The sequence below is a fragment of the Alosa sapidissima genome, chromosome 11, assembly GCF_018492685.1.
Source record: "Alosa sapidissima isolate fAloSap1 chromosome 11, fAloSap1.pri, whole genome shotgun sequence".
NCBI classification, from domain to species: Eukaryota; Metazoa; Chordata; class Actinopteri; order Clupeiformes; family Clupeidae; genus Alosa; species Alosa sapidissima.
The window spans coordinates 14,376,720-14,390,278 of record NC_055967.1 but is presented as its reverse complement, the minus strand read 5'-3'; the positions used below and the strand labels follow the sequence as shown (position 1 = coordinate 14,390,278).

The following is a 13,559-nucleotide window of genomic DNA, read 5'->3' as shown; positions in this document are numbered from 1 at the left end:
TCGTGGTGGTGGTTTAATCATTTAAACATAACACAGTAACACACTAGTAAATAATCCAAACATACATTCCAAACATACCATTTTATTAATGTAACTTAAAATGTTGTAAATGATGTTCACATTGCAGGTGGTGCAGCAGTGAAAAGTGATGGTGTGCAATAGACCAGGAACAAGCACTGTCCCACAACAACCAGTGTCTGAGAAAGGTGTTGTGTATGGAAGCAGTTTAAATGTATTAGTGACAGGAGGTAACATGGTTGTGATAAAAAAGTTGTCATATGAAAAGACAGAACAAGTGGCCATGGCCACTATGACCATGATTGCTGTATCACTATTTTGTGTTCTTATTTTGCTTCATTCTTTTCTCTGTCTCCTCGATCTCCCTCCACATCTCATCATAGTCGAGGTCATCCTCATCCTCATTCTTCTTCCCCTCCTCTATTGGTGGCACCAGCTGTTTTCCATTCTTCACATTTGGAGATGACATATTTGCTTTTGCAGTCTCTAGTTGGCTTTTGGGAGGTTGTGAGAATTCAGACACTTTACCAGCATTTACTTTCACTGGCGCCAAAGGTTTCCCAACTGTCGCTTTTAGAGATGGCAGATCTGCTTTGGATGCTTCCGCCTGCTTTCCAGTCATCCCTTTAGGAGATGGCAGATTGGCTTTGGGTGATTCTAATGAGTTTCCACCCATCACTTTTGGAGCTGACAAATTTGCTTTGGATGTCTCTAATGGTTTTCCAACCATTGCCTTTGGAGCCGAGACATGCATTTCTCTTTTCTGTGCATTACTGTCAATCTCAAACTCCCTCATCAGAACCTCAAGCTCCTGGTCACACAACTGATCATCAGTTTCTTTCTTTGGAGGCTTTGTTGATATTTTTGGACTATTCTTTGGAGATTTTGCCTTTAGCTCAAACACGTCGTCCACACCCAAAGGTTGAACATTTTTCTTTGCTGTCACTTTCACATCAGTTGGCATGTTGCTCACATTTCCTCTCGTCATTTGTGTGTTGTCTTTGTTATTTATGCCATGACCCTTGTTTTGCATCTTTTCCTTTTCCTCATTTTTTTGGATCAATTTAGCCACTTCCTTGTCTGTGGCGACCTTGCAGTCATCCTCATCGCTGTCCCAGGGAGAATCATCACCATCCTGTTCCTCTACATCTCCCTTCCTTTCACCTTCTATGCCGCGCCCGTTCTTTGCCTGGAGACTTTCATCATGTTTGATAGTATTGTCCTTGACGATAACCTCGTTCTTCCCTGGTGTGTTTTTCTTTAGTGTGGTCTCCTTCAGATGGGTGTGTCCTAACTCACCCTCATCGCTGTCCCATGGAGAATCATCGGTGTCCTTTGCAGTCACTCTCCCCCCAACTTGTGCTTTGGGTGCGATTCTTGTCTCCAGTTCTCCAATACAGGCATCAAGCTTTGGCTCTTTTTTGTCCTCTTTCAGACGTTGTGCAATAAGATGCTTGAAGGAGATGTTACACGTTGGCTTTTTGGGTTGTGGGAATAATTCCCCCTCGTCACTGTCCCAGGGAGAATCTTCATCATTGTCGTTTTTCTTCTCATCAGTGACCTTAGTCTCAGCCTTTGGGTTCTTTGAGGAGGTTTTGCATTTGTTTGGAATATCCTGTGGTAATTTCTGACTATAATCCAAATTATTATTATTATTTTTTATATGTTCCACAATGACAGCTTTCTTTGGGCAGGTTTTTTTCTCAGTTTCACATTTCTCCACCATTATCCTTTTCATCTCATTCAACTCCTCCTCCATCTTAATCTCTCTCAGGGCTTCCTTTTCTCGTCTTATGGCATCTTTGTGCCGCAGTCTCCTCTCTTTTTCCTGCAGCTTTTCTTTCTGAATCTCCACCTCCCTTTGCTCAACCTCTATCTTCTCATCCAGTTCTCTTCGCTCTCTCTCAAGCCATTTCCTCCTTCTCTCAAGTTTTCTTTTTTCAGCGTCTAACTTGTCCAGAAGTTGCTCCTCTTGCTTGTCCAGTTCCTCCCAATGCTCTTTCTCGATCTTCATCAGTCTCTGTCTCTGATTCTCCACTTTTTTTGTTTCACTCTGTATTCGTTCCTCCATTGTCTTCCTGTCACTTTCTATTTTTTTCCACTCATCCTCGATCTGCTTCCTTCTTGATGCCATCCTCTGAGTTTCTATGCTGTCGATCATGGCTTTTCGCTCTGCCTCAATCTTTTTCCATTCTTCCTCAACCTCTTTCATCTTTGAAGCAGTGTTTTCTCTCTTCATTGTCACCTTCTCCCTCAGCTTTCTCTCCCTCTCTATCAGGTGCAGTCTTTGAGCCTCCACTTCTTTCCTCTCCATCTCCAGTTTCTTTTTCTCCATCTCCATGGTTTCCTCTAGTCTCTTTTTCTCCACCTCTATTTGCTCCCCCCATCTCTTTTTCTCCAACTCAAGCATCTTCCACTCCTGCTCAAGCCTTGACTTGCTCATTCTGTCTTCTTTTCTCTGCATCTCCATTCTTTTCTCTTCATTCAGCAGCTGTGCTTTCAGGTGAAACACTTTCCTCTGCATCAGCTTCACTTCCTGTTCCACTGTCTTTCTCTTTGTTTCAAGTTTTTGGCACTCAGCCTCCGACTCCTTCTTTCTCACGAGAAGCATCTCTTTTTTCTTTGCCACCTTCTCCCTGAGCCTCAACTCCTTTTCTTCAAGTTTCTCTCTCTGAGCCTCAAACTCTTTCAGGCCTTTTTCAATATCTTCCCTCACTCTCTCTCTTTCCGCATCAGTCTTTCTTTTCTCATCCTCAAGCTCTTTCTTTCTGTTCACATATTCTCTCTCTCTTTGTTCAGCCTCAGCCAGTTTTAGTGCTTCTAGTTCCAGTCTAGCTTGGTCAATTTGAGCCTTGATTTCTTCTACCTGCCTCTTCTCCTCTGTCAGTTTCATTCTCTCTTTTTCTATGCTTTCCCTTTCCTCTCCAAGAGCCTTATTTCTTATTGCATCCTGCTCCCTCTCCATCTCTTCATTCTCTATCTGGTTTTCTTCTCTTTCTTTTATTTTTTTCTTCCATGTTTTGTCTTTCACTTTGCTTCTCTCTGCTTCGATCTTTTTCCACCCCTCCTCTATTTGTCTTTCTTCCTCTCTGATCCTCCTCTCCTCCCATTTTCTTTTCTCAATTTCAGCAAATCTTGATATTGCCATGTCTATCCATTTCTCCATTTTCTTGTCTGTTTAAAAGTCAGATAATATAATTTATTAAACTGATTGTAGTTAAATGTAATTTGAATGCAACATGTATTTTATTGTGAGTTTCAATTAAATGAACACAAACTTAAATAGTCTAGCTATTAGATTACATTGATTTTTAGCATTTGTAGCCTGTGTTTGAACTTGAAAAACAGCTATGGACATGTCACTGTGTGAATTTACCATCATTTCTTGCTACCATCTTCTTCTTCTCCTCTGGTTTCCACTGCTCATGAAAAGTCATCATCCTCCATTCCACCTCTTTAGCTATGAGGCAGCGTACCTAACAGTGAGGAGACATTAGGTTACCAACACACTGTGAAAACATTCTTCACAGTCTATATAAAATTCCACTCCTTAATTAAATGCAAATTATGGGTATAATTCAATGGAAATATAAAAATTTCTCTCACCTGTTCCATTCTCTCCTCTAGCCAAACTCTCTCCTGCAAAAGTTTGATGTCCAAGATCTCTTGCCATGTTAAGCCTGGTTGTGCCATACTACATAACAAAATGTAAATATAGCGATTTTCCTTTATATTTAAATTATTGAAGTTAATCAGAGTGTCTATGAGCTTTTAAGAAACAACTCATGACTTCATGATTCACTAAGTCATAAAAATAAGATGACAGAGTTCAAAGATGCCCTAGTTATTCATCAATATGCAAAGACAAGAGAATACACCATTTAAACTCAAGGGAAGTATGTTGAACTCTGTAAGTCAGGCCTGGCTATCAGAAAGTAATAGCCTACTCACCTTAAAAATATTGGATGAGCTGGAAAGATTCGGTAAAGAGGTTTGTATTCTCCATCCTAGACATTAGGAGAAGATTAAGACCTGTTTTATTGGCAAGGAAGGCTTCACAAAGTATCAGTGAAAATAAGAATAGGGCTAATCTCCAAAATATTATTTTTTTAAACCTCGCATATCGCATAACCATAAACATAATATGTCGAGGGCCAACCATTAAGCCCACCGTATTGGTTGTAGCCCTACATTTTAAAAAGTAGACCTAGCCTATTTTAAACTACAGTAAGGGCTATTACTCCTCATTAAGTGAAGAAACAATAACCTACTCTTCACTATGTTTAGGCTACGATAAGAGATTATGAACAGGTAGGCCCAGGCTAAACAACCTTGGAATGAATAATATTGCAGTGTAGCCTAGCCTACTTACATCGTCAGTGTGACCTTGAGTTGTTGCTCTTTGCAAATGATTCGGGACAGAAACGTTCCAAGATTCGAATTCCCTGGTGGCCTTTCGTAACGCTTTTGAGGCGTCATAAATCAAGGACTGCAGGTGAACGTTCCAACAAGTGCACAAAATTTGTGTAATTTAATGTAAAACCAGAAACAAATAACACATAAACAATGTATGACGCACAGAACGGTTTATTTTTTCGATGGCTGAAAACGTTAGTTTGCTAGCTATTTTCAAAATAGAGTAGGCTATGTGCTGTGTATAAACCTGTACTGGATTAGGTTTTTCTCATGATAATGCACATTTTGTTCATGAACATAGTTGGATGATAATAGGCCTATGCTCTCCCATCAACACATCTTTGGACAATTATAATTGACAGCATTTTACAATTCAGTGTTTATTATCAATGCCTAATTAGCGGAGGTTAATTACAATTACATTTTGTTCTCCATGCAGTCACAATATAGAAAGAGGATGAAGAGGGTTGCCACTTTTAGTCCACAAGGCAACTCAGAAGTATTCTTTCAAACGGTAGCCTATGTGCAGATGAGTTCTGCAACCTGTAGCTTTGTCTCTGATGTCCATCTCTGAAGCGGTCCACTGTCCTGCAGTCAGCTACAATTCACAAGAGAGATATCTGTGTATGTGACAACAACCAATTTTTTCTCAGTTGAATGTTTTTGGTACACTGTTCCGTGTGTGTAGAGTCACAAAGATTAGTTGAATGAAAGTATACTGAAGGCACTGGTCAGAAGAGTCCAGAAACAGGTCAGGGTTGCAGCGAGGGAGAGAGGACACACTTGTGTGACTCTCCAGCACGGTTGGCGGGCTGATGTCCTAGGAGAGTAAGATGCTTCGGTCAAGCACACTTGGGCGTAGGCAAGCAAAATGACATGCTAGGAGCTGGCACCAGAATATCAGAAAACAATGGCCGATATCCTGGCGGCAGTTTTGGAGCAGTGCTTTCCAGTAAGTCCAATACTGTCCCTCGAATCTCCCTGGAGACATCCCCCCTCACTTCCAGTAACACCAGCACATGTTCCTCACTACAGGAAAGGGAGGGAAATCAACAAGGAAATCATCAATTTAGCAATTTGCCTTTATTCAATCATTTTCTACCTGAAAACCTATGTGTTTTTGAAAGTTAAGCCATCTAAACATTCACTCCACCTTCAGTCCCTGAAAACATGTGATGTTATGCATTATATATCAGACTCCCACCTGATATCAGGGTACTTGGCGACCAGTCCCGAGACTTCCAGAGACAACATGCTGGGGTCCCTCAGCTGGATAAAGTCAGCCAGCACACTCAGCAGAGCGATATGATTAATCTCACTGTCCGTCCCCTCGGCCTCCTACAGATAAAGCCCAAAGACAAGTCACATTAATCCAGCTCCACTCGCCATCTTTTCCAACACTGTCACTGTGACAGATTAGACAGATTTGTAATTCAGTGCTTTAGGTATATTTATACAGCGTAGCTTTCTTCAGTACTGTCTAATAAGCAAATATAACTAGTTCCTTATGCATAAAGTGATGATAACCGGGCAGAGGATACCTGATAAACTATTTGATGTTAGCTGACGTTTGGCATATTATAATGGCTTAACTTCATCTACATTGCTGCATGATGAATGGCTATTAGAGATGATATGCGTCACAGAACCTCATGTAATCTGTAAATTCTACTCACTGGGTTTTGAAACACATCCCTAAATTGTTGAGCATCCTGTGACATCCGCTCTGCAAGTTGTTGACGCTCCTCTGTGTTCCGGCAAACTAATCTCTTCTGCATTAATGCGCGCACGTACTCCATCACTGTCAGCCACTGGCTCTCCTCCTGCAAGCGCTGCAGTAAACATGTGGGGTTAGAGCATGAGCTGACCTAGGATCTGTGGCTAAAAGCTTCATCTGTTCTCATAGATGAATCATAACAAGTGCAATCAGTGAATTGGGAACAAACAATAAAGGGAAGGATGCATTTTTTTGTTTTTGTTGTTTTTTTGTTTGAGAGGGAGGGAGGAAGGAGGCTCACCTCTCGACAGGGCGGTCTGACTCTGCCGTAGAGCTCCCAGTGGTGCTCGAGGACGCTGCAGAGCTTCGGGGTGATGTTGCCCTGGGTCAGCCAGGAGCGGGTCAGGATGCCCTGCAGGTACGGCTGGATGTCCAGGAGCAGCTGGTCCATGACCAGGCGACAGGCCTTCTTCACTGCTCGCTCCAGAGCAGCCAGGGTCCCAGGGAGAGCCCGGGAGAACCGGCCCGGGGCAGGAGGCCTCAACTGCCTCTGAAGACTCTCCGTGGAGTGTCTGGACACACACAGAGTCACAAAGTGTTTGAGAAATGCAAATTCAGATACATGTTATACATGCATACATGCATCAAGATCACAGACTCACATACACACACTTAAAAAGTTGTACTTGCGACTGCAAGCACTATTTGTCTGCATACACAAACAAACACACATACTGTAAAAAGAGACTTGTACACCATCTCACTTGAGGATGATACAGTTGCTGATAGATGCCAGCAGGTAGTGGAGGTAGAACTTGTTGTCGCTGTTGGGTTCCTTGCGATGCTCCTTTCCAAATCCGACAAGAGCTTCTCTGAATCTGCGGTCAAGGAAAGGGAGTCAGTCTTAGTGTCAGTGGAGAAGAGCATGATGCCTTTCTATATGCTACACACATCATACACACACCATGCACACAAACACGCCACACACACACACACACACACACACACACAGACAGACCTGTTGAGGAGATTCTCCATTTCGTAGAGCCCCATCTGAATGGTCTGATCTCGGAGACTTTCACTGATCATCAAGGCCACTCTAGCATTCTCCTCTAGCATCTAACAGGTGTTGGCACAACAGAACGGCACATGCTAATCAGCTCACAATGAAAATGGAAATGAACAATGATAGCATGCTAACAAGCACTCTGCCAGTGGAACAGGATGAGGGAATACCTGGGCGAGAATAGTGGGCAGGCTTGTGTGGTAGTAGCCTTCATGGTCAGTGTCCGGTTCCTGGTCTCTTTGCCAGTCAGTGAGCTCCACCTCCAGAGCTTTGTGCATCCACTCTGACACACTTCTCTATGAAAGAGCAACCCAAGAGCAAAAGACAATCACTTCAGAAATACCTGCTGAGATTTGAATATCCAGAAAAAATAAGCAGACTATACTGAAGAAAAAATGACAAAGGTCCAAACAGCACCACCAAGAGGTAGGCAAGGTACATTTCAGACTAAATTCTGAATAAGCACATGAAATCGAGCAAGAGTGGCTAAGGTCACACACTGTGAAGCACCACTCAGCAGAAGTTTAATGTCAAATCACTTAAGAGGTGACATATTTATAACATGCTGTCATTCTTTTAACCAGGGTTGACAGGAACTGCTGCAGTTGCAAAAAAAGGCTAATGGGACTGTACTGCAGGAAAAGGTAAGAATGAAACATTGTCTATTGTGTCACAGTACAAATAAAAGATCCCTTTCAAACACGTTGCAACCTCTGACGTGGCTCGAGGTCTGGGGGTGGATATTATTACAGCCTCGTCTGACAGGAAACCACTGTGAAAAAGACAGCCCAGGCAGCAGCTGGATCTGGCGCCAGAACAGAGCCAGAACAGCGCCAGAACAGAGCCAGAGCAGATCAGTGCCAGAACAGAGCCAGAGCAGGGCGAGAGCAGTGCCAGAGCAGAGTGCGGTGGAGGTCTCACCCGTACGCTCTGCACATATTTGTTCTGCAGCTGCTCCAGGCCCTCCTGTGTGATGAGCGGCCCCAGCTCCTCCTGCGCCATCTCAGCCACCAGGTCCGGCTGACCCATCATCTCTACACTGCAATGGACACACAGAAGGGACGGGGGACGGTCAGTGTATAGAACAGTCCTTGGGTGAGGTGTGCGTGTGTGTGTGTGTGTGTGTGTGTGTGTGTGTGTGTGTGTGTGTGTGTGTGCTTGTGGGACTCTAGCTGGGGCGCCCCTGAGTCAGGAAGGCGGGCTGAAGATTTCCTTTGTCCCCCTCCTTGTTCAGTGCCTGCCCACTGCAGACATATGGAAAGTATTACACATCTGGTCCTCTGAGGGTCAGATATGATAAGTAGCCACTCGCTCCCATCTCTACCCTCTATGACATGCATGCAAATGACATGGATACCTTGCATTTCTTGAAAATGTTCCCCACACGAGATCTTTAATCTTTCATGCATAAACAAAAGGAGTTGAAACAACACACCCACACACAAAGGCATACTTTGATCTACAAATCTCTCTCTCTCTCTCTCTCTCTCTCTCTCTCTCTCTCTCTCTCTCTCTCTCTCTCTCTCTCTCTCTCTCTCTCTCACACACACACACACACACACACACACACACACTGTGTCATACACTCACATGTTCATTTACATCTGCAAACCTACCTGCTGTAGATGTGCAGCACCCAGTTGAGCACGGCGAATATCTCTCCACTCTCCAGGTCCCAGCTGCTCACCTGGCCCAGGTGGCTCTGCAGGCAGTGGTGGCAGGCGCGCAGGTAGGCCTGCGTCAGGCGGTAGTGCGGCGGCACGCACTGCTCCAACAGGTGCCGCACTGTGGCCAGGTCCGCCATGACGGTGTGCTGCAGCGCGGACAGGTGGCCGGCCAGCCCCGGCCCCCGTGTGTGGAGGTAGGAGACGCTACGGAAACGTGCCGACACCGCCTCTTCCATCACCTGTACACAGAATGACTTTTTATCAGTTCAGTTTTGTGCAGTAAAAGGAAATATTTTTGTTCAAAAATGATTATGATTAGATGAAAAGCACTTATGATACATGAATGAAAAGACAATAATGGCACTCAGTCCACAAAATGCAGTATTAGCAAATCGGATTCTGAGCACTAAAGGACAAACAATTGTAGTTTGAAAGTAAATCTAAATGCCCTTGCAGCATTTCATAGCTGTCATCAGTTCAGCTCTTCTTGAGTTGAAAAACAAAATGTCACTGATAGATGGATTGCATTCCACAAAAGGCAGCATCAGGAAATAGGACTCTGATTACTCAGGCCAAGGTCAAAAGGCCAAGATTTGATGAACAAGAAAACACATCAATCTAATTGTAAGAGGACACGGTGCTGCAGTCGCCCATGAAGGTTCTCCTGACCTTGAAGAAGCGTTCCCTCCAGCAGCGCGGTCTGCCCGGTGGCAGAGGTTTGGAGTTGGCCATCCCGGCCCACCCCCCCACGCTGCCCCTCTCCTCCAGCAGGGCCTGGTCCAGCGCCTCCTCGCGCTCAATGATCCTCACGGCCGACACCAGAAGCGTGGGGTTCTGGCGTGCCTGCGCCAGGCTACTCCCGACCACCGTCCACAGCTCCTTGCCCAGCGCGTCCACCAGCCGGCCCACGCCCGAGAAGTAGTCCCGCACCATCAGCTCGTCCTCGGGCGCCAGGCTTGGGCCCCCGCACCCGCCCGGAGCACACAGCTGGAGCAGCACCTCATCCTGCCAGCGCTCCAGCTCCATCAGCCGTGCGTGAGCCTCCAGCAGCCGGCGAGACTCCACCAGCCGCTCCGTCTCCAACACCTTACTCTTCACTGGGGTCAGGTAGATGGGTAGAGGGGTTTGATAAGATGGAGCAAAGGGGAAAGGAGAATTAGGAATGGGAGACAAGGAAAACGTAGATATATAGTATGGTAACTAGTGCTACTATAGATAAGTACTAGTGCTACTAACTAACTACACACTGATGTTACCTGGACTACTATTAATGAATATAAGCATACAGTACATATCTGAACATAACTGAACGTGGCTAAAGAAAGTGAGTTCACATGTCAATCACATGTGGAGTAGTTGGCACCACTCTATGTGGAGTACCTAAGTAGAGGCGGGGGAGGTTGCTAACGGCGGCCAGCAGTTGGCAGTGGTTATCGGCGACCTCCTGCAGCTCCTGCAGGGCGGAGGCTCCGCTGACGGCCTTCTGGGCCTCGGCGCTGACCTTCTGCATGGTGTGCGACACCTCCCTCAGCTCCTCCCGCGCGTCTCTCAGCTGCTCCAGGCCCCAGCCCACGCCCTCCAGGTAGGACTGCACCACCGACTGCAGCAGCGCCAGGGGAGAGAGGACAGAACAAGAGCAGGGGTCAATCATCTGCCTGGGCCATTACAGTGCTTTAGCTCTCCATTAGACACCATTAGCAGTGGCCCGTGAGCCGAGCATTTCAGCGGGCATCTTTGTAGATGTGGTGTGGAGGACAGTCAAAGCATGACTGATTTGTATTGCTTATTGCTGGCAGAGGCAGCAGCCTTGAATCCAGCAGCTAGGATTGCATGACTGGACAAATCTGATCACTGCTGGAGCTAAGTGCTTGAGATAAAGCAGTGGTAGTGTCTGTCCCAAACAGATGGACTATTGGCTGACTATTGATTTTATGGTACCTTTAGTCTTGAGTGAATCGAGGATGTCCTTTGGGTCTCTCTCTTCTTGTATTGTCCCAGTCTCTCCAGTTGCTCGGGGCGACAGAACACACCTGACGCCCATTTCAAGGCCGCACCCCGGGCGAGACTCTCCGCCCTCTCGAGCTCTGGCCAGATCTCCACAGGGAGCGGGGCATCTGTCAATCACACAGAGGGCTGTGACTCAGCACTGACCAAAACGCACATGTCAATGACCTATTCTATCCAAGAATCCAGGAATACTGACTCCAGTGTTTATTATGTAGTCAAATGCTTGAGCCAACATTTCTGGGACACAGACTACAACCTGAGCATTGTCTCCCCTCTGTCATAAGATTATGATCTCTGCCTTTGCTTGTGACTTGTGAGTGGCTCAGCCAAAGGGAAAATCCCACAGGACGACAAACACACACGCACACAAACACACGCGCATGCGCGCGCACACACACACACACACACACACACACACACACACACACACACACACACACACACACACACACACACACACACACACACACACAATAGCTGTTTGTGAAAATGAGTCAGCTGTGCACACTTAAGTGGCAGTGAAAAGTTCACCAACCCTCCGGTCAGCAGTGTGACTATGACAAACAAAAAAGCCTACACACACACAAACATAAACATATCCTGTCTCCTGTCTCATAAACATATCCTGTCTGTCACACATACACACATAACCATCCACAAATAGTCCTGATCTGCCTCCTAATCATATAGAACAGACTAGATGTCAAGAACTGACCAGCTGTTTGTCCAGTCAGTCAGTCAGTCAGCCAGGCCTGTTGACATGACCCTTACATGCTTTGCCTGGCTGTCCTTCACTCGAGCCCCATACCTTTAAGACTGTCGCTGCCATTCTTCGCTCCGTCGGACATTTACGCTTCAATTTCAGCCGTCGGTCCGTCCGTCCAACCACTGTCCAGCCGAGCCTCTGCCCTGCCCCAGGGGCTGCGCACACATGCAAAGAGGCAAACAGTGATCGAGGAGAAAGACTGAGGGACAGAGAGAGAGAGAGAGAGAGAGAGAGAGAGAGGGAGAAGGGGGGGCACACATCCACACTCGCCTGACGGCCCTTCCTCTCCCACACTCCCAGACAACATCCTCTCCGCACAGGCCGGCAGGAAGGGATGGAGGAAGGAGGGGGGTGGGGGGGGTATAGAAAATGGGAGAGAGAGAGCGAGAGAGAGAGCGAGAGAGAGAGAGAGAGAGAGAGTGAGTGAGTGAGTGAGAGAGAGAAAGAGGGTGGGAGAGACTGTGAGGGGAGGGCACAGGGGAGGGGAAACAATGAAGATGGATGAAAGGGTGGAGACAGGTGACAGAGGGGTGGACATCACGTCACAGGGCTCTCCTTATGTCATTTCAACCATTCAAGACACCACCACACTATATATAGTATCGTAAACAATAGTTTTATATCAATTTTATTCTAGCAATAGTAGTTTATTCTCCTGCCCTTCTTGAGAAGACATATTTTTTCTTATTTCTCTGGGAACCTGTCAGCCGTGTGGTGCTGTAGGCTCTGTGGCCGTCGGTGTTGTGAGGATGGTCTGACGCTGACCCTGGGTGTGCTGGGGGCCGACGGGCTGGGCGGCCTGGGGGGGCGGCGTGCGACCGGGGCTCCTGTGATCCCGAGCAGCTGCTGCCTGTGGGACAAACACCAGGAATGTGGCCGTCGCACAGACACGGGCTCTGTTTATTTGTGTGGTGGTCAGCAGGGCCTGACCTCCCTCCATGTCTGTGTTTACATCTTCCCCACTTCCCCAGAGTTGTTCTCGCACACACTCGCGTGCACGCAAACACACACACACGCACACACACACACAAACTTACTCACCTTGGAACGTCATCACTGTCAAATAAAATGGTCTATTTTTTCCTGCTCCGAGCTAAAACAATTGTTAGATATGACTTATCTATCAGTGCCTAACAGGATGCGATACAGTCAACATTACTCATGTTTTCAACTGTAACCTGCCCTTCACAGCATACAGTCACGTGTCTCCAGCTTGGGGGGGAATCTGTTCTCCATAACCAACAGACCCCTATGGTGTCTATAGAGATCACACTAACAGTCCCTTTCAGAGGAGCTGCAGACAGAAAGCACTTATGAGGTGATGTTTGTCCCAAGCTTGGGCTTAGGGAGGCTGGGGATTGGCGTTTACTGAGATGAGCTTTTAGTGGTGAAGAGAATGTCCTAATGGGTGCTCTCTGGCTAGAGCCCCCCCTCGCCCCCCTGCCTTGCCCCCTCCCTCTTCTCCAAGGCCACTGACCTATTGTTCTCGCCGTGCTCCAGGGGGACTGCTGAAGAGAGTAGGCCTTGAGTATTGATTGCTCCATCGGTCCCATCCTGCTTAGCATGCGTTTCACAATCAGTGGCAGTGCCAGCCAGCGGAGAATGAAATAGAGCACACGCACAAACACACACACACACACACACACTCGGGCCTTGTTAATGGGACCCGTGCCACCTTTGGGTAGGGAAGTGTGTGAGCACGGCGGTGCCGCTGTAACGTCACGCCCCGGCACACACTGTCATCACCCGGCTCTGCCCAGGAGGCAGCGGCTCCACCAGCACCCAGAGGGGGCAGCGAGGAAATAGGAAGAGCTATTTCTGAAACGGCCCACCAAATCCAGGGAGGACTTCCTGTCTGACATTCCTGACCTGGGCTGGGTTCCTGCTGCGCTCAGACAGACA

The 13,559-nt window shown here is 46.8% G+C and overlaps 2 protein-coding genes across 3 annotated transcripts; both read right to left on the bottom strand.

Annotated features, from left to right (window-relative positions):
* Positions 1 to 86: 86 nt before the first annotated feature.
* Positions 87 to 4,438, bottom strand: LOC121724643 (trichohyalin-like). Of its 2 annotated transcripts, none has more exons than XM_042111336.1 (5): positions 4,391 to 4,438; positions 3,970 to 4,025; positions 3,625 to 3,712; positions 3,395 to 3,494; positions 87 to 3,192 (listed from the first exon to the last, which is right to left on the bottom strand). In XM_042111336.1, exons 3-5 carry the CDS (start codon positions 3,709 to 3,711, stop codon positions 332 to 334), a joined length of 3,048 nt encoding a protein of 1,015 aa, XP_041967270.1. In that variant the 5' UTR covers position 3,712; positions 3,970 to 4,025; positions 4,391 to 4,438; the 3' UTR covers positions 87 to 331. The 2 variants fall into 2 exon arrangements, with proteins under 2 accessions (XP_041967270.1, XP_041967271.1); XM_042111337.1 differs by lacking the exon at positions 4,391 to 4,438 and adding an exon at positions 4,290 to 4,345.
* Positions 4,439 to 4,587: 149 nt separating this feature from the next.
* On the bottom strand, positions 4,588 to 11,954 carry exoc3l1 (exocyst complex component 3-like 1). Its single transcript, XM_042111233.1, has 13 exons — positions 11,700 to 11,954; positions 10,823 to 10,998; positions 10,265 to 10,484; positions 9,554 to 9,981; positions 8,834 to 9,123; positions 8,139 to 8,256; positions 7,388 to 7,513; positions 7,170 to 7,270; positions 6,916 to 7,029; positions 6,453 to 6,723; positions 6,111 to 6,266; positions 5,639 to 5,772; positions 4,588 to 5,463 (listed from the first exon to the last, which is right to left on the bottom strand). The coding sequence occupies exons 1-13, from the start codon at positions 11,737 to 11,739 to the stop codon at positions 5,277 to 5,279; spliced, it is 2,361 nt and encodes a 786-aa protein (XP_041967167.1). The 5' UTR covers positions 11,740 to 11,954; the 3' UTR covers positions 4,588 to 5,276.
* Positions 11,955 to 13,559: the final 1,605 nt, after the last annotated feature.